Here is a 20,711-nt window from a genome sequence, read left to right as displayed (position 1 = left end):
CTCTAGCATACAAATACCAGATATATATATTTTCGATTAACTCGTTAATCAATAGCTACAATAACTTAAGATTATTTATACTAGTCAGTTATCATCGATCCTTTAAATTTTGAATCTTCAACCCTTATTGCGCGTGGACATTTTTTTTGGAATTCCGGACCGGACATAGGGTGGTGCAAGGATGGAGCATATAAACTGTATATATATATATATAAATATATATAAATATGTATTAGCCTGTATAAACATTTATTAGAAAGTATATGAAACGATACTTTATTTATTGATACAAGAATAAGTCTCTAGTATATGTATGATAATCATTTTCTTCTTTTTTTAAAATGAATTGGGGTTGACATATTTATATAGGATTTACATTAGACATTATATAGGAGCATAGAGCTCAGTGTTCAATGATGGAACAAACGAATTGGGTTTTCGATGTATACAACATCGAAGGAATCGGCAGCCTTTAGAACTTCTTTGTCCATAACTGACCCAGTAGGAGCAGCAATGTATTTGACACCGGATCTCACGGCTCTGTAGACGTTGTCTGGGAAGGGGAAGAAGGCATCCGATGATAATACAACATCAGTTAATTGAGACATCCATTCTTTTCTTTCAACTTCAGTTAGTGGTTCTGGTAAAGTTTCAAATTTGGATTCATAGTCAGACTTTTCTGGTTGTTCAGTTGGTACCTGGTTGGTGACAAACAAATCAATAGCATTGGCCTTTTCTGGTCTTTTAGTTCCTTTAGCCCATTTCATACCCAATACTTTTGGATGTTGTCTGAACCACCAGTTATCAGCTTTATCACCAGCCAATCTTGTACAGTGAACACGGGATTGCTGTCCAGCACCTAATCCAATAACCATACCATTCTTGGCATAACAAACGGAATTAGATTGAGTATATTTCAATGAAAGAGTCGCCACTGTTAAATCAATAATAGCTTGTTCATTGAGACTTTTATTCTTGGAAATAATTTCTCTGAAAGTATTTTTGTTGATAATAGCATCATTTCTCTTTTGTTGTAAACTGACACCATATACTTGTCTTGTTTCAATTTGTTCTGGCTCATAATTTGGATCAATTTGTAAAACACAATATTTACCATTTTTCTTCTTTTGTAAGATTTCTAAGGCTTCAGGTTCGAAACCTGGAGCAATAATACCATCAGATACTTCTTTAGAAATCAATTGGGCAGTTGGGACATCTACAATATTTGATAGGGCAATCCAGTCACCAAATGATGACATTCTATCAGCACCACGAGCTCTAGCATAAGCGCATGCTAAAGGAGTCAATCCTTCAATACCATTGACATAATATATTTGCTTTTCCACATCATTTAATGGTAAACCAACAGCAACACCTGCAGGGGAAACATGCTTGAAAGAGGCAGCAGCTGGTAAATTCAATGAAGCACTAATTTCTTTTACTAATGGCCACGAGTTTAATGCATCCAATAAATTGATATAACCTGGAGAACCACCCAAAACTTTAAATGGTAATTCTTCTCTTGATGCAATGAATGCTTGAGCTGGCTTTTGATGTGGATTAGCACCATATCTTAAAGTGATTTGACTCTTATTACTAGAGTATTGCTTTCTGAAATAGTCTGAAATCATTGAGTCATAATTAGCAGTTTGTTCAAAGGCCTTTAGGGCAAATTGGTTCTTTAAAGATTTGGAAATCTCACCAGGCATATCACCAATGGTTTTATCATTTAACTCAACTAAAAATTTTTCATAATCATTTGGATCAGATAAAATAGTAACTCTTTCATGATTCTTGGCGGCAGCTCTTAGAAGAGTAACACCACCAATATCAATTTCTTCAACAGCATCTGCAATAGTTACATTTTCTTTAGCAATTGTTTCTTTAAATGGATATAAATTACAAACAACAAAATCAATTTTTTCAATATTTTGACTTTTCAAATCAGTTTCATCACTGTCAATATCTCTTGCAAGAATACCACCATGAACTGCTGGATGTAAAGTCTTGACTCTACCACCCAACATTTCCGGAGCTTTTGTAATGGATGAAACATCTTCAACTTTATAGCCTAAGGATCTAATTAATTTAGAAGTACCACCAGATGCAATGATACGGATATTGTTTTCAGAGAAACCTTTGACCAAAGTTTCTAAATTGGATTTATCATAAACGGAAATGATAGCAATCATTTGTTGAGACATTTTGAAGTTGATTGTGCTTGACAGGGGATAAAAATACTTCTACAGTCGTGAATATTAAATGACAAAGAAGCAAAAAAAAAAATCAAGCCAAGAATGAGATTGATTGTGTTTTTATAGAAAAGTGTATTACAAAATTAGAATGAAAATGTTCCTAAAATATTTTAATATTTGAAAATAATTAAACATGTGGAAAGAAGTCAAGAGACCAATTATAAGAGAATGTAAACAAACCCAATGATGGAATTAAAACTAACTAGCGATGAATTAAGTTAGCTGATGCTTAATTTGTTCATCAGATTTACTGAATAAATCAGCTAATTTAGATTGACGTATATCTTGGAAAGGTTATATTGAAAGCATTTTTGGCTCTTTATTACCTTAATTTACGGACATCTAATGCATAAAAAAATCCCGAGGAAGAAGTCAAATAGAAAGTCTAGAGTCAAGAAGAATGTGGGAAAAAAAGGGAACCAAAGATAACCAAAGAGAGTGAAAGGGACTGTTATATCTAAAAACCTCGATGAAATTCAGAGTTTGTAATTAAAAGTTGAAGTAATTACTGAAGCTGCATTCAGTGTCTAGAGGTAAAAAATGTGAATGATCATTGTTTGAGTAGTTACTACAAGAGAACAAAACGTAATAAAATGCGGTAATTAATCTTGCTAATTGACATCTTTAATAGGTATATAAGTATCCCTCACAGGATGTACTCTTGCCTTTATGAAAATATTCTACCTCATAGGTCTTCGTACTTGTTATAATTCATCAAAAATATTATCAAAACTATTTATACGTCCAATAAGGACCTTTGTGCTCTCGGTAACATGAGGAATTGATTCAACTATCAATTCAGTAGTAATAACAGCCCCTTATACAATTTTAAATGCAGTATAAGTTTCACCATTTCAAAACATAAAGATTATTTTTACCTAGAACTCATTTAGAAATATCCTAAAAGAGATAAGAATTCCTTGTGAGTTACAATCTCAAGAATATCCAGAAAAGCAGAGTAAATTTACCCCAGCTTTCTTAATTCTAATAGGACCATAAAGATTTACTTTGTCTAGGAACTTGTAAGATTATTTAAGTAAAATACATTTACCATTTCATATCCTAGTTACCCGCGCTTGCATCCCTATTACTTTTTTTCAGGAATTCTTTGAAATTTTCAATAATGGAATTGATGAGCTATTACTGGAAAAAATTTCTTTACAGAGAAATAAGTACAAACACCAAAATAGTAATGACACATTCTTTTTAGCATTAATAATCTTGTTAGTTGAGCCTTTTCAGTATTGCAATTCATACGGGTGTTTCTTAAAAGACTCGTTAGAAAAAGACTCAAATAAACATCGAGCAATTGGACATTTAAGGTTTAGTTGGATATTTGTTTAAGTAAACATTTTTTCAAAGGGTATATTGTGAATATTGTGACAATTATTATTGTATAAATATCAACGTTTCTAATAATTAATACGATGTCGTTAACTAGTGATAAACCAACAACTATTAAAGAATCTTCTGATATAGTAGAGGAAAAAAACAGCATACAAGAACATCCACAGGATCAAACAAACGATATGAGCATTCAAAGTTTGATTATTAAAAGTATAACAGAACCAGGTGCTAACGATGCGGTTGTCATTGCCATTCACATCACATTCTGTTCATTATTAGCGGTCTTGGCCTCTATGGTATTTGTCACACGCGGTAATATTCATTACATCTTTTTATTTTTCATTGCTGCTATATTGTATGGCATCTTAACTTGGTTTATCTCTGAAATCAAAAAGATTCAAGCTGAAGAAAAGAAAGAAGTTAAATCAATGTCCAAGGATGTATATGATAACGATACTCAAGTGACCAAGAATAGCAGTACTGATGATGCGAAATCCTCTTTGAAAAACTTGGGTAAATCCATGTCAGAATAATAATCAACGAACCATTGACTGTATAATACATTTTACCAACACAATTCCAATTATGCTTCATAAAAATCTTTATAAACCTTTGTCTTTAAAGCATTTCATCTATAATTCTTCTCATTTACATTTTCATAGTCTTCATTATAATGGCGTTTATCTTTCCTGTTATAGAGAGAGAATCCGTGCATTTTTATTATGTGCGGGTAATTGTCTTGAAAATTTCAACTAGTATCTATGAAATAGTTGGTAAAAAAAATAACATTGTAACTATAATGGTAATAAGAGCCATCAAGAGTTTAATAAATAAAGCTAAAGGTTGTGGTTATACCAATTGATACGTTAGGGAATAAGTACACTATTGCACAATTCCGTGAGTAACTGAATTCCTTTTCTATTGCTAATATTATCCAGTTTTGTTTAAATCTCTACATTTCCAATTTGAGCAATGTCGGGAAAAAGATCAAGAGATGGTATGTTATTATTTTGATATCTATATAATATTTTATTCTAATTTATTTTATTTCTATTCTTTTATTATTATTATTATTATTATTATTATTATTATTATTATTATTTGAACATGTATTATTATACAATGCTGAACATTAGTATTTTTTGATCTATGGAAAGATGTCATTTGAAGATTATGTCCTCTGATTGTTATGGTCCCTTTAGAAAAATTTCCCCATTTTTAAGGCCAAAAAAGTTTGCATATTATTACAATACATTATTACTGATTTTCTATCAGGAATTGAACATTGAATTTATTTTTTTTCTGGTTAATGTTTTTTTATATAACATAATTTACAGCGAAAAATATCCTTGGCGGTTATTTGCCACAAACTTGAAAAATTGAGAAATTCTAAAGATTTGCAGTTTGGAAAACGAAAGACAAAAAAATTAACTTAAATATAACTTATAAAGGAATATTCTTTGTTGTGGTCTATCTTTGTATTCAAACAAATTTTTTTCAAACTTTTATATTAATTTAAGGAAATTTCATATGAAAGATTGTTAGTTCAATAGCGATATTGCTTTCATTTGATAAATCTTTCTTCTTCAATAATATTCCTATTTTTCGTCATCCATAGTTTTTTTTTAATTTTTTTTCCTATTATCATTGAGACCAAACAACTCTTTAGGAATTGAGCTATTGTTGCATATAATACATTATATTTCTGATCCATCTTAATCCTATTTACTGGTCAAAAATTAGTTACTATACCCATATAATAATATACCTTGAAATAAGATTAATTGAAATTTATCAAATTAATTCTTTTTTTACTAACTGAGTTGAATATAAATATTTAATTTTTTTTTTAAAATTAACATAAATTACCATGATTTTACAACCAGATTTTGTTGATGATGATGAAGGGTTTCATGATTATAGACCTCGTGGCCCAAAAAAACAAAGAATTCCTCCAGTGGTTCAATTATGTAAAGAAATGATGCCTGATATCCGTACTATTGGTGAATCAATTAAGGCATTCGATGATGATATCAAATTCTTAAGTGAAGCAATAAGTAATGAATATGGCCATGAAGAATATTTTAACGATGCTTTATTACAGACTTTAAAATCTGTTATATTTGAACAACCACAAAAACAACCATCGATTGCCCTTTTAACAATGCATGTTCATAAACAAAACTTAGTTGCTGGTAAAAGTATTATAAATTATTTTTTTGATGAATTACAAAATTTAATTAATAAATCCATTGTTTTAAATGAAGATGAGGAGATTCCATCAGAAGATACTGGTGTTTGGAATAAATCAAAATTAATATTAAGATTTTTTGCTCTATTAAGTCCATTACTCATTGTAGACGATTTAATTAATTTGTTTAAACAATTTTTTGATCTTGCAATTGAATTAAATAAGTCTGATCCATCAATTAGAAATCCATTATCTGAATTGATCTATACAAATACTTTGATTAATGTTCCATATATGTTTTATTTTAATAAATCAAATGAAGAATTGAAATCTAAAATTGAAAATTTAATTATTGATTTAGAAAATAATTTCACTATTAATAATATTCAGTTAGATTTATTAAATGAATATAATAGCAAAAACCCTCCATATAAAAGGCAATTATTAATTGAATTAATCTTACCAAATGTCAAAAGAATTTTATCAAATGATATGCAACAATTAAATGAACTATTTATTGATTGGTCACATTTAGATCCAAATGTTTCACCAGATCAAGGTTTTAATGAAACGTTAAAATTACCAACTACCGAAGAATTATTACCATTCAGTAAATTAGATTCTGATTTTATTGGATCTGTAGATAAGATGTGGAAAACTCCAAGATATGATTTCCATGTTTATTTACCAAATTCAGTAGGCGATTTTTCAACAATGGTTCCAATCAACACTTATCCAGGTCAATTGTTTAATGATATTATCATTGATATGGTGGAGAGTATGGAATTTAATAGAAAAGAAGTCGCTAGACAGGTAATCACTTTAGATTTGTTCTTTAAGCCAAACTTATTTGCGCCACCAGGTGAATCTATTGCACAGTTAATTGAAACTTTTGAAGATAATCCTTTAATTCCAACATTTAAAATCGAAGATTTAGCTATTGAGACAATTTTGGGACTTTTATTTAAATTACCAGATTTGTCACAACCATTTGCATATTTCTATACTTTATTGGTTGAAATTTGTAAAAATTCTCCAAAAGCAATTGCACCAGTCTTCGGTAGAGCTTTTAGATATTTTTATTCTAATTTAGATTCATTGGACTTAGAATTAAAATTAAGATATTTAGATTGGTTTTCAGTACAAATGAGTAATTTCAATTTTTCATGGAAATGGAATGAATGGGAAAATGATTCAATTAAATTTTCAAAAACTTTTTATAATCCAAAAGTTTCATTTGCAAGAAATTTAATTCAAAAAGAATTAAGATTAACATCTAATTCTTTGGATATTGAAGATAGTTTACCAATGGAATTTAAACAATATTTGGATACTTCATATATTCCCAAAGATCAATTATTATCATATTATCAATCTTTATTATTCAACTATGATTTAAATGATAATGACTTAAAAAAAAATGATTTGTTATTTAGGCAAGATTCCTTCCCATTATGTGAAAATGTTCGTAAAATTTTAGATTATATTCATAAAGCTATTAACCAAAAAGAAGTTACTGAATTAGAAACTTTATTAGAAGAATTAAAATCTGATAATTTAATTGTTGATTATAATAAATTCATTATTATTTTGTTAATCCAATCTGTTGTTCATTCTGGTAGTAGATCTCTATCTCATGCTAATAAGTATATTAATGATATAAAAGATGACTTACAGCATATTTTTAATAAAATTGAATTAGACCAAGAATATAAAGAACAAATTATTGTGGAAGCTATTTTAAGATTTTGGAATACTAATTCTCAAACTGGGTTTTTAGTTGCAGATGCCTTTAAACATGCTGGCTTAATTTCTGCCAAATCCATTATTAAATTCACTTTTACAGAGTTTAATAACAAAAATTATTCATTGTCAGATGATACTGCAATGAATGCAATCTTTAGAAATCTGTCACAAAGAGTAATTGGTGAAGTTGATTCGGGAAGTGATTTTGAATATACTTTTGAACAATTATGCATCATTCTTAATAAGACAGTAGTTGAATTGGGCGTAAATTTAGATCAAGAAATCGATGATCCAATTATTTTAGAAGATACTGATCTAGAAAATGATTTACCAAGATTTGATTTGATTTGGAAATATAAAACTGCTTTAAGCTTTATTAAAAGTTTATTAAGAAAATACTCTACCGAATATAAGTTATTAACAGAGAAATTCATGTCAGGGATGGATAATGCTATTACTCATGAACCAACCAAGCAGCAAATTATAAATTGGTTGAATGAGCTTTCTCAAATCTGATATATTTGGAACATATTCTTAAATATCAAAATTTTTATATTGCCTTCTCTCAATTATTCATGCTTTACTGTACCTTAGTTTTTTTTATTCATACTATAATTATTTAAATATACTATTATTTAATAACCTCTATTCTATTCGTTACTACAATTGTATTTATTATTTTTTTTTTTTTTTTTTTTTTTTTGTTGAATAATTTTTATGTATACGTGATAATGTTTTTAATCATGATGCTTATATGCGATGAATAATGGATGCAGCTTGTTAATCAACAAAATATAATACATAATTATAGAGAAATAAATGCTTCAAGGTAAAAATATATTTTTTGAATTAGATATTATTTATAAGTAATGAGATATAAAGAATACAATAAAAGCTAATATTGATAATTAAAATTATTTTATAAGCAGAAGATTTATCGAATATATAACCCTACAACCCTAACATTCCAGACCTACATAATATAGCGTTTTTTTTTATAACATATATTTACGTGTTCCTATAATTCCGATGAGTTAAGATTGATTATATTAAGTTTTCTAGATAATTGCTAAAATATATATTACTATGTTTTATCTATAGGGAAAGACACTGATTCCATATATATTTTCAAATATTACATTCATGTGTAGTACAAAATTCAATCTTTAATAAATTTTTACGTAAAAAAGTTAAATTAAATAAAATCGGAAAATAAATCCAATAAAATAAGAATAATTAAATATGACTGAATCTAGCCAACCAGAAATCTCACAGGATCAGATAAAAGGGTTGTTGCAAAAAACATCAGAACTACCGTTAGAAGGCGAAAAAAAATTAATCGTTAAGCAACTTAAAGAATCAACTCAAATGTCAGCAGATGAATTACCAGTAAATTCATCAACAGAAATAATTCAAGATTTATCACAACATTCTAACGAAGAATTTAACAATGAACCCGTAGATAGAAAAATTGAAGATCCTATTCAAGAACAGCTTCAATCATCCCAAGAGGAATCAAAAAATACAACACAAGATCATTCACAAAGGTTTCTAACAGGAGAGCCTATAGATAGAAATACAATATTAACAAAATTAAAAGGTTTACACAACGATTGTTCATTTTTATTTGCAGCTAATAAGCTAGGATTGAAACTTTCTGAGGATGAAGCCAAAGAAGAGAATATTGACGAATACTTGAACGCAAAACGTAATGATTTCTTTAAAACAATTAAATCAGTAATACCATCAATAGATAATAAAGCTTTAGAATACCTATATGTTAAACATGGTAATAAAGAAGATTCCATCGAACAAGCCATTTTAGATTTTTCAAATACTTCATCAGATAGTATTGCCCAAGGAAAAGACGACAGCTTTCCCCTTGTAGAAACATCATCAATGAAAGCACATTTAATAACCGATAATGGCTTTAAATCAACTCTATTAGTGGATACAAATAAAAAAAACTTTCCAATAGACACATCCTCACCAAAACATAGCAATCCTGCAACTAGGTCTTCCTCCTTCCAATCACCATCACAGCTTTCATTTAATAAACCGCCATTAAGACCAAACTCTCAAAATAATTTGCCCTTATCGAATTCACCCGCATCTTCCCAAAGAAAGAGAACTAAGGAATATTTAAATCGTGATTATAAAAGATTAAAACCGGATTTACAGTGGAAAAGATTCATTGGCGCCTTGCAGGTTAATGCCTTAGCTACAAGACCGACTTCAAAACCAGTTGAATATGGGTCTCAATTAAGTCTTGTTAAATCAATACCTTCAAAAAATAAAAGAATATTCGATTCATCTGGTAAGAGGAAAAACGCAATGTCAAGTTTTATTAGAATAATGGATACAAAAGCAAATAGAGAATTGGGTAGGGTACCCGAAGATATTGCAAGAATAGTTTTTCCATTACTCGGTGATTCTATCGTTGACTTCGAAGCTACAATGGTATTTTGCAACAATAGACGCATTAGCATTGGTGATACATTTGTTTTCCAATTAGACTGTTTCTTAACCTCCAAAAGTTTTGAAGATGATGAAGAATCAACTCTTTCTCAAGGAATGAAAGGCCTAGGTGAAAAAAATTCAACTTTTAATAAGGGAATGACAGAAACTGATTCAGAATTACATTCTAGAACACAAAGAATGGCTCTACTGAATCTATTTGATATAATATCTCTGCAGCCCATTCTTGATGAATCAAAAGCTCTGCAAGAAAATGCTACTCAAAAGATGCCAGATTTTATCGACTTGGAAGATGAAAATTATAATAAAATAGATATAACTGACGATTCAACTAGTATACCAAGCACTCAGCATCAAGAAGATGCTATGGATCTAAATCAAATCCAATCCTTTTATAAAGCTGCTCAATCTTTAGAGTCAATTCAAAATTTACCGGAAACAACACCATCAAAAGACATTTTTTCTTTAGATTTAAGAAGATATCAAAAACAGGGGTTATCTTGGATGCTAAGGAGAGAACGTGAATTTTCAAAAGTTCAAACAAATAATGATAAAACTGATCCAGTTTCAGAAGGTTCTATTACCAATCCTCTATGGAAACAGTTCAAATGGCCAAAAGATATGTCATGGGCTACTCAAAAGCTATCCGAAATCTCTACCGATCTTGATGATATTTTTTTTTATGCTAATTTACATACGGGCAAGTTTTCCTTAGATAAACCTGTTATTAAATCTATGGTAAGAGGTGGTATATTGTCAGATGAAATGGGTTTGGGTAAAACAATTTCTACACTTGCGCTGATTCTCTCAGTCCCAGAAGATACTTCAATTGTGGATAAAAAATTGTTTGAAACATCTAATGATTTAGTTATTGATCTAAGTAAGCCCGAAGATGCAAAAAGACCATATGCCTCAAAAACTACGTTAATTGTTGTCCCAATGTCATTATTAAATCAATGGAGTGAAGAATTTGTAAAAGCAAATGCTTCTAGTGAAGTTACACATGAACTGTATTACGGGGGCAATGTTAGCAGTCTGAAGAAGTTACTCATTAATAATAATAAGCCACCTTCTGTTATAATTACCACATATGGTGTTGTTCAAAGTGAATGGACAAAGATCTTCAAAGAAACATCTCCTCACTACCAAGTAGAGGTTTCAACTGGGTTATATTCCCTTGACTTCTTTAGAATTGTCATTGATGAAGGCCACACAATTAGAAATAGAACAACTGCTACTTCTAAAGCAATCATGGGCTTATCAAGTAAGCGTAAATGGATTCTAACTGGTACACCGATTATCAATAGATTAGATGATCTATACAGTTTAGTCAAATTTTTAAACTTAGAACCTTGGTCACAGGTAAATTATTGGAAAACTTTTATCTCCAATCCTTTTGAGAATAAGCAGTTTAAACAAGCTTTAGATGTAGTCAACTCAATTTTAGATCCTGTTTTATTAAGACGTACAAAACAGATGAAGGATATTGATGGTAAACATTTAGTGGAGTTACCACCAAAAGAAGTAATTGTTGAAAAACTCGAATTTACTAATAAGCAAAACAAAGTTTATAAGCAATTTTTAGACAAGGCAGAATTGTCTGTTAAATCGGGGTTAGCTCGTGGGGATCTTTTAAAACAATATTCTACTATTTTGGTTCATATATTAAGATTACGCCAAATATGTTGTGACGAATCTTTATTGGGCACACAAGATGAGAATGATGAGGATTTAAAAAACAGTAACAAGTTGGTAAATAATAAATCTGAGATCGAATCCATACTAAAAAAAACTGAGGATAAGCAACCAAATAATTCCTTTACTGAGTCTGAATTACAACTGGTTACTCAATCGTTGACTGAAAGATTTTTAAAAAACAATAGTTATAAAAATATGGAATGCCCAATTTGCACAACTGATCCAATTGATTTCACTGATTCTCTTTTTACTGAGTGTGGCCATGCATTCTGCAAATCTTGCTTAGAAGATTATCTAAAATTTCAATCAGAGAAAGGACGTGACCATAATTGTCCAACTTGTAGAAAAGAAATTGATTCTGACAGATTAATTACTCTACAATGTAATTCTGAAATTACTGAAAAGCCCAACTTTATACATTACGATAACAATCATAAGCCTGCTAAATTAAATGCTTTGCTGAAGCATTTACATGTTTTAAAGGATTGCTCACCCGGTGAACAGGTTGTGGTATTTTCTCAATTCTCCTCTTATTTAGACATTCTTGAAAACGAAATTGGAAATTCATTTAAAGATGAAGATGTCGAAATTTTCAAGTTTGATGGTAGATTATCTTTGAAAGATAGACATATTGTGTTGCAAAATTTTGGGAAGAAGAATTTAAATAAAATGAAAGTTTTATTGTTATCTTTGAAAGCTGGTGGTGTTGGTCTAAATCTGACAGTTGCATCTCATGCTTACATGATGGATCCTTGGTGGTCGCCAAGTTTAGAAGACCAAGCAATTGATAGAATCCATAGAATTGGCCAGACGACTAATGTAAAAGTTGTTAGATTTATCATTAAAGACAGTATTGAGGAAAAAATCCTTCGTATACAAGAAAGAAAGAGAAGAATTGGAGAAGCAATGGATGCTGATGAAGACGAAAGAAGAAAGAGACGTATTGAAGAAATTCAAATGCTTTTTGAATAGAAAAATTAGACATAAATATTATTTTGCTTAATTTAATTATGAATTTTACTTTTTCTTTTTCTTTTTCTTTTTTTTTATTTTTTTTTATTTTTTTTTTATTTTTTATTTTTATTAATGTTATTTATGTTATTTATACTATGCAAATCAACAACAATAATATATGCTCTGTTTATTAAAATGTCTTATATATATTTATCAAAAAAAGAACATCAAATGACTAAAATTATTAATTTGAAATTGTCAAAATGAACGAAATATACCAAAAAATAGAGAAAAAAAAATGGACTGTAAGTATTCTTTTATAATATAGATATTTGAAAAAGAAAAACAATGCTAAAAAAATATTTCGATTAAGCTAGAATATGAAAAAATAAGATATTAAACAAGTAATTGCTGAAGACACAAAATTTCATTGAAAACTTTTTAATTCATGCGTCAGCCAGAAAATATTCATTATCTAAATAATAACCCTTTAAATGCTTACTTTTTCCTTTAGCCCACATCTTCAACTTGTTAAGTAAGATATTATCATTTTCATCCAAACAGTCCAGCTGCTTAAACGTTGTAATGATATCTGATATTCTGAACCCTGTAACTTTTGATATCATCTCCAGTGTAACATAATTATAACCCATTAACTCACCTTCTAATAATTCCATAGCAATAATTCTTGACCAGTAATTTATGTAGCTAATTAACCCAAAAGGCGATAAAGGTGTTTCAGGACCTGAAGCAATACCTTCTAACTTTGATAACTTGTAAGAAAATTCCATCAAGTACGTCCCAACATGCTGTCTCTGATAAGGTGGAAATGTTAAAATACAGGCTAAATTATATCTGGCATATGACAATATATCCTTTGAAAAATAGCCCATTGGTTTCGTGGAACCTGTCTTATAGATGATATAAAACTCATAATGTGGCAATTTAAAATACATTGATTTATTATCTAAAAATAATTTAGTGAATAGACATAGACATTGACAATATAATTCATGCTTCCAACCTTTCACCCGTCTTATTGTGATATCAGGGCTCTTGTACATTATTCGGCCAGGAGCTTTTTTTGCATATAAACAATGACTAATATGAGACTCTAGTTCTTTCAGTTGGTCTGTATACTTAAAGCAGTATTCACATATATAAAGTGTATCCAACCAATATTGACCTACTGGTGACTGTATCTTACCCTTTTTCCCAGGGCTTTTTGGCATATTGATATATCCTAATAATCGCGTAGATTTGTTAAAATAAACATTACTACCATACCAAGTCAGAAATTTCTTGCCTAGTCCAAATTGAACTTGCCTAATATTACGTTCCTTTTGAATACCATACAATTCTTCTTCAGGATTATCATCTGCATTTTTCTTCTCCAGTTTCATTACGTTTCCCAGAAACTACAACTTTTTGCTATTTCAACAGTTATTTATGCTAATTTTCGAACAATAAATGTGTATTATTAGCTTTAGAACGAGTTACTCACTTTAGATTGGTCCTCTAAGTGATAATTGATCCTACTATCTAGTTTATATACGACATAAGGATCAGTAGTAAATGCCTTATTTTTTTTATTTTATAGATATTTTTCATCCAGATGAGAATAGGCCGTAAGTGAAAATTTATAGATGGGCATCGAAAATTATAAATATCTGCTACTCTATAAAAGATCATAAACAGAAATCAACATTTTTCTGAAACAAAAGAGACAAATATAGTACTCCTTAAAGTTTTTTTTATTTTTCCTTATAAGTTTAGAGAATTATTATATAAAAGGACTGTAAAGAGAGCAATCCAACTTATAACGCCTGTTTCACAGACATTTCAAGACATTTTCGATGGGTACCTATAGAAAGCGGTTTAATGAGAAAGCCAGAGCTGGCCATATGGCTAGACTAAAAGAGTTGAAACGAGTTAGAAATAAACAGTTTACCAGGCATTTAGAAAATAATGAAGAAAATAATACCTCAGAAGATACGACCTCTAATTTGCCAAAAGACTCTAATGCTGAATTATTGGAACCAGTTACTGCAGAAGAAAAAGCTCTCAAGAAAAGAAAGTTACAAGAACTTTTTACTCCAAAAGAATCTAAAATTTCAAGGCTTAAAAAGAAAAGATTAGATAAGTTTATAGAGCATCAGTTGAAAAGAGAAGAGAAAACTACCATTATAAAAAAATTACAAGATTATAAAATGGATACTTCAATATTAGTCAGTTCTAAGAGATTAGGGCATGGTAGACAAACTAAGAAGGAAGAATTTGCTGAAGCTTTAAGCTTAGAACAACAAGGTAGAGGTAATGAACACACAAAGGAAGTATTATATGAAGAACATGTGACAAGAGATTGGGATGAGGATCATAAAAATTTGAAAAATACAAATAAACCATCTGATAATGAATATGAGGATAAAGATGAGGATGAGGATGATGAGGAAGAAGATGATTTTGAATCTAAATTTGGTGATACCTCGGCTCCATCTTCATCATTTATCGATAACAGACCAGCAAAGTTTGGGGGTTCAGGTTTTGGATTTGGTTTCTCAAATGCTACTGTTATTAAGAAAGATAAAAAACAGCCAAAAAAGAAATATAATTGGAGACAACGTATTGAACTACAAGAACAACGCAAGCATAATGCAGAAGATGAAATGGATTTTGAATCCACTGATACAGAATCTTCGCCATCTGATGAAGGTGAAACTAATGAATCTGAATCTGAATCTATTGATGACGAGGATATCCAGGCTGTAAATGAAGATAAAAATTCAAGTGATAGTGAAAGTTCTAATTCTTATATTAACGAGGAAGATGAAACAGATTCCAAGAAATTTAGCCACAGTGCAAAAGCTGTAGATTTCAAAGAATGGGCTAATAAGGAAATTAAAATTATGGAAGGTAGAAACGTATCTTTAGAAACTCCAAAGTTAAAAGGTGAATATAAACCTATTATCAGGGAAGAAGATTTGGATGACGGTTTAGAAGAAACATATATTCCCATTAATGAAAATTCTAAACGTAAAGCTTTTTATGTTCAAGTTGACAGGTCAAGTGAAATCCAGGCTACAAGGATGGCATTACCAGTATTTGGTGAAGAGCACAAAATTATGGAGGCTATTTATCATAATGATGTTGTAATTATTTGTGGTGAAACTGGGTCAGGTAAAACTACTCAGGTTCCCCAATTTTTATATGAAGCTGGTTTTGGTAACCCAGAGTCACCTGAAAACCCAGGGATGATTGGTATTACTCAGCCTAGGAGAGTTGCTGCTGTTTCCATGTCAGAACGTGTGGGTAATGAATTAGGTAATCACAAGAATCATGTTGGCTATCAAATTAGATTTGATTCTTCAACAAAGAGTGATACTAGAGTCAAATTCATGACAGATGGTGTTCTTTTAAGGGAAATGATGCAAGATTTCAAATTAAGCAAATACTCTTCTATCATCATTGATGAAGCGCATGAAAGAAATATTAATACAGATATTTTAATCGGTATGCTAAGTCGTTGTGTCAAATTGCGTTCTAAACAGAATTCTGAAAACCCAAAAGAATGTAAGAAACTAAAGTTAATTATTATGTCTGCAACTTTGAGAGTCTCTGATTTCAGTGAAAATGCAACTTTATTTTCTACTCCTCCACCAATTCTGCAAGTTGCCGCAAGACAATATCCAGTTGCTGTTCATTTTAACCGTCGTACTGAGTTTAATTATGCAGATGAAGCTTTCCGTAAGACATGCAAAATTCATAGAAGACTTCCGCCAGGTGCTATCTTAGTATTTATGACAGGTCAACAAGAGATTACTCACATGGTTAAGAAATTAAGACAGGAATTTCCGTTTAGAAAAAACGTGAAAAGAAGAAGAGAAATGGAACTATACCCCGCTACTGAAATTAGAGTAGATGCTAAAACTGCCGATGTTGAAGTTGAAGATATAGATTTTAGTGTTAAGATAAAGGATAAAGGGGAATTCGATGATGCTTTAGATATTGAGAATGATATTAGTGAAGATGAAGAAGAAACAGAAGAAGGTTTTGAGGAGACTCTTGAAGAAGGCCAATCTGAAAATGATCCATTATACGTTTTACCTTTATATTCTTTACTTCCAACAAAGGAACAGATGAAGGTTTTTAATGAGCCACCAAAGGGTTCAAGATTATGTATTGTTGCTACAAATGTTGCGGAAACATCATTGACAATTCCAGGGGTTCGATATGTTGTGGATTGTGGGAGATCAAAAGAACGTATTTATAATGAAGAAACTGGCGTTCAAAGTTTCGAAGTAGGTTGGATTAGTAAGGCCAGTGCAGATCAAAGAAGTGGTAGAGCTGGTCGTACCGGTCCAGGTCATTGCTATAGACTATACTCATCTGCAGTTTTTGATCGTGATTTTGAACAATTTTCAAAACCTGAAATTTTAAGAATGCCTGTAGAATCAATCATTTTACAAATGAAAAGTATGCAAATTCATAAAATTATTAATTTCCCATTCCCAACACCCCCTAACTCTGAGTCACTAAAGAAATCAATCCAATTGTTGAAGTATATGGGGGCATTGGATGAAAATGAAAAAATCACCGAAGAAGGAAGAAAGATGAGTTTATTCCCACTTTCTCCAAGGTTTAGCAAAATATTGTTGGTATCTAATGAAAAAATTAGTTTACCATATATTGTAACTATCGTGAGTGCTTTATCAGTTGGTGATCCATTCATTAAAGAGCACGAATTAGGAATTGATACATATAATGATTCTACAAAAGATAAACAAGAAGATGACAATATCAGTAAAAATAAAGAGAATATTGAAAAAATTAAAGCATTGAGAACGAGATTTTATAAGAGCCGTAATAAATTTAATAAATTAGACAAATATAGCGATATCTTTTGCTTATTAAGTGCCATTAGCTCAATGGATTTTATTCCAAAAGATCAAAGGGAATCATTTTTAGAGAAAAACTTTTTAAGAGGTAAGATAATGGATGAAATATTGAAATTAAGAAAACAAATCCTATATATAATCAAATCGAATCTAAATGAAGAGGGTATTGGTACATCGGTTACTGATGAAGAGTTAAAATGTGACAAACCAAGTGAAATACAACTCAAACTTTTAAAACAAATGATTTGCTCAGGTTTTATTGATCAGGTTGTTATTCGGGCGGATGAACTATATCCAGAAGAAGCAGCAATAACAAACAGAACTGTCATAAATAGGATACCATATCTTCCAGTATTAGCAGATAAGATGCCAAATATCGAAGATAACTTCGTTTATCTACATCCAAGATCTATAATTAACAATATTGGGGAACTTCCACCAAAGTATTTGATCTATTTATCATTACAAAAAAATTCTAGTAAGAAAGTTAGAATTAATAGTTTATGTGATATGAAGAGTACAGCATTGGCAAACATCGCTAAAAATGGTACTCTGTTATCTTATAGTAAACCTTTAACTGGCCACGGGATGAAAAGTATTAATATAAATTTAACTGAAAGATATTGTTATGTTATACCTAGATTTGGAAGTAAGATTGATAACGATATAAAAATTGGTTGGGAATTAAATCCAATTGCAGTTCATGAAAAGAAAGTTAATGGTCAATGGAAGGTAGAAAAATTTATTACCAATTCTAATTATAAAAAATTATCAGTGTCTAATAAGTAGAATATATATATATAAGCTATTAGAGTAACCTTTATAATAAGTAATAAAATTTTGTATATTAGCAATATTAGAAAACAAATCGGAATTTTTTTGCATCATAACATTATTTAGTGTTATAATGAGATGTGTGATTAAATTGGGTATTATAAAGCCAGTATTGAAAGTACGGCGACATTTAAAATTGAGATATATTTCTAGAAAGTGCTGGATACTGTATCTTAAAATTTAGAAAAAAAATTACAAGGTTCATTTTATAATAACTTTAGTATATTCATTATATATTATAAAGGAAATATAAACTATTTTTATTCTAATTATTTTTAATTGGATGATATATCTCTATTTAGTAAAAAATTAGGGGACCTCAAATAACAACTTTACATTGAAACTAAGATCCAAATTAATATTGATAGTAATAATAAAAGTGTTTATGACGGTCATTATATAGTTATTTATATATATTAGATTATATCATTCTTCACGAATAATAAAAAATATGAAGGCGAAAAGTGAAAATTGAAAAATGAAAATGGAAACTTGAAAATTAAAAAACAAAATATAATTTACTTAAAATCTTAAAATAATAAAGGTATTTAAAAAAAGAAAACACGAAATACCAATTGAGAAAAATAGGGGAACATTAAGTAATATAAAAGTAATTTTATTGAATTAAATATAGAAAAAAAGAGCAAGGGAAAAAAAACAGCCTATTATATATATATATTTATTATTATGGATTCCAATCAACAACCAACGGAATTACCTGTAGAAGATGAATCCTCAGTCGTTTTGGATAATCTACACACAATATTGAAAGCAGCTAGTTTTAAATGCCATGTTATTCATGAAAAATTTCCTAACAATTTTTTTGAAAATGATGTTAATAAAATATATGATTCATATTATAAATATATTAAAAATAAATGTAACTCACAAGGTCATATAAAAAATGAGGAGAAATTAAAAAATCAATTAACAAGCATTGAAGAAAAATTTGAAAACAAAGAATATTCGATTGAAAGTAATGGATTTTATAAGTTATATCATGATATTAAGTTAATTTGTATGATTTTAATTAATTATTATAAACAAGGTAGTAGACAATATCTGATGGTTGATAAATTCTATAAATTTTCTAGTGAATTAATTATTAGAGAATGCTATAGATTTAATACCAATTTTCTTTCCAATAATAATAATTCAAATGATGAAACAAATTTCCCTCAAACTAGCGAACTAGAAAAAATTATCAATGAAGATTATATTAAAATTAGTAGTAGTTATCAAGTTGGTGTAATAAATAATTATCATATTAAAACTGCCAATGAGGAATTATTTTCATCCAAGATTAATAAATCCGAATTAGACAAGAGATCTGATGAATTACCAAATACGAATTATGAAATCAATAATATCTTACCAAGTACTCTATCAATGAACTTGAATAACAATGCATCTAATAGATTGGGGTTTTTAACTGGGAACATCAGTAATATTCCTGATCCTACGTTGCCACCAAGAGAAATTATTAGAGTGGAAAGAGAGAATAATTCATCTAGCGGTACTGGCAGTGGCAATAGTACAAATGGTATGAATTATTTACATCCTAATTGGTATTTGTTGCCTATAACAGTATGGCTAAAATATAATGAAGATTTTAAAAACTTGACGCCATTTGTTGATGAAGGTCATACAGTAATTGATTCTATTAGTCGTAGCACTATGTGGTTAAAGAGAATAGGCTATGGAAATTTACCACAAGTAGCGAAAAATAGAGAGGAAAGGATACAAAAAGATAAACCAGTACAAAAGGATGAAACAATAAAGGAAAATAAAATAAATGATAAACCAGAAACTATAGAACCAACTTCTAATGAGAATGACATACAAACTTCCAAAGAGAATCAAGATAATGAAGCCATCTCTATCAAATTAGAAAATCTATTAAGTTGGAAACCTGAGAATTTTGTCAGCCAAATAGAAATCGATAGTTTCAAAGATGGTCAAGAAAGTGTTTCTCAATTAATTAATAAAAATATCCAAGAAATGATTAAACTAAGAAAACAAAGAATAAGAAACGCTACCAAAGATGATAAAGATACCAACATCCCTAATATGAAAGAAAGACAAATATATTATCAAACTAGACGAATGCTACGAGAACTACTTTCCAGCACAGACACCTCCAACACTAAGATCACCAGTCGTGTATCAAGGATGTTTCCAGTTTTGCAAGCCAACTATAACGGTAACGTACCAGTTGTAAGGCAGCACGTAGGGAAGAAGAGAAAAAATAAGCGCTAATCTAGTGTTGTCTAATACTTTGTATCATTATCTTTTATTAGATTTTTAGATTTA

General features: G+C 29.7%; 7 protein-coding genes across 7 annotated transcripts; 5 read left to right on the top strand and 2 right to left on the bottom strand.

Moving 5' to 3' along the window:
* Window positions 1-410: 410 nt before the first annotated feature.
* Window positions 411-2,204, bottom strand: TBLA0H00350 (uncharacterized protein; the record flags this gene model as incomplete). Its single annotated transcript, XM_004181799.1, has 1 exon — window positions 411-2,204. One exon carries the CDS (start codon window positions 2,202-2,204, stop codon window positions 411-413), a length of 1,794 nt encoding a protein of 597 aa, XP_004181847.1.
* Window positions 2,205-3,784: 1,580 nt separating this feature from the next.
* On the top strand, window positions 3,785-4,135 carry PKR1 (Pkr1p; the record flags this gene model as incomplete). The annotated part of the gene is made up of 1 exon (XM_004181798.1): window positions 3,785-4,135. One exon carries the CDS (start codon window positions 3,785-3,787, stop codon window positions 4,133-4,135), a length of 351 nt encoding a protein of 116 aa, XP_004181846.1.
* A 1,337-nt stretch (window positions 4,136-5,472) lies between these two features.
* STO1 (Sto1p) lies at window positions 5,473-8,055 on the top strand (the record flags this gene model as incomplete). The annotated part of the gene is made up of 1 exon (XM_004181797.1): window positions 5,473-8,055. The coding sequence occupies one exon, from the start codon at window positions 5,473-5,475 to the stop codon at window positions 8,053-8,055; it is 2,583 nt and encodes an 860-aa protein (XP_004181845.1).
* A 726-nt stretch (window positions 8,056-8,781) lies between these two features.
* On the top strand, window positions 8,782-12,687 carry RAD5 (DNA helicase RAD5; the record flags this gene model as incomplete). The annotated part of the gene is made up of 1 exon (XM_004181796.1): window positions 8,782-12,687. The coding sequence occupies one exon, from the start codon at window positions 8,782-8,784 to the stop codon at window positions 12,685-12,687; it is 3,906 nt and encodes a 1,301-aa protein (XP_004181844.1).
* Window positions 12,688-13,115: 428 nt separating this feature from the next.
* SAS2 (histone acetyltransferase) lies at window positions 13,116-14,072 on the bottom strand (the record flags this gene model as incomplete). Its single annotated transcript, XM_004181795.1, has 1 exon — window positions 13,116-14,072. The coding sequence occupies one exon, from the start codon at window positions 14,070-14,072 to the stop codon at window positions 13,116-13,118; it is 957 nt and encodes a 318-aa protein (XP_004181843.1).
* A 453-nt stretch (window positions 14,073-14,525) lies between these two features.
* Window positions 14,526-18,353, top strand: ECM16 (ATP-dependent RNA helicase ECM16; the record flags this gene model as incomplete). The annotated part of the gene is made up of 1 exon (XM_004181794.1): window positions 14,526-18,353. One exon carries the CDS (start codon window positions 14,526-14,528, stop codon window positions 18,351-18,353), a length of 3,828 nt encoding a protein of 1,275 aa, XP_004181842.1.
* Window positions 18,354-19,085: 732 nt separating this feature from the next.
* RSC58 (Rsc58p) lies at window positions 19,086-20,657 on the top strand (the record flags this gene model as incomplete). Its single annotated transcript, XM_004181793.1, has 1 exon — window positions 19,086-20,657. The coding sequence occupies one exon, from the start codon at window positions 19,086-19,088 to the stop codon at window positions 20,655-20,657; it is 1,572 nt and encodes a 523-aa protein (XP_004181841.1).
* Window positions 20,658-20,711: the final 54 nt, after the last annotated feature.

This window comes from Henningerozyma blattae, chromosome 8 (genome assembly GCF_000315915.1).
Source record: "Henningerozyma blattae CBS 6284 chromosome 8, complete genome".
Classification (NCBI taxonomy): domain Eukaryota; kingdom Fungi; phylum Ascomycota; class Saccharomycetes; order Saccharomycetales; family Saccharomycetaceae; genus Henningerozyma; species Henningerozyma blattae.
Note: the sequence above shows the minus strand (reverse complement) of the source record. Positions and strands in the feature narration are given on the sequence as shown.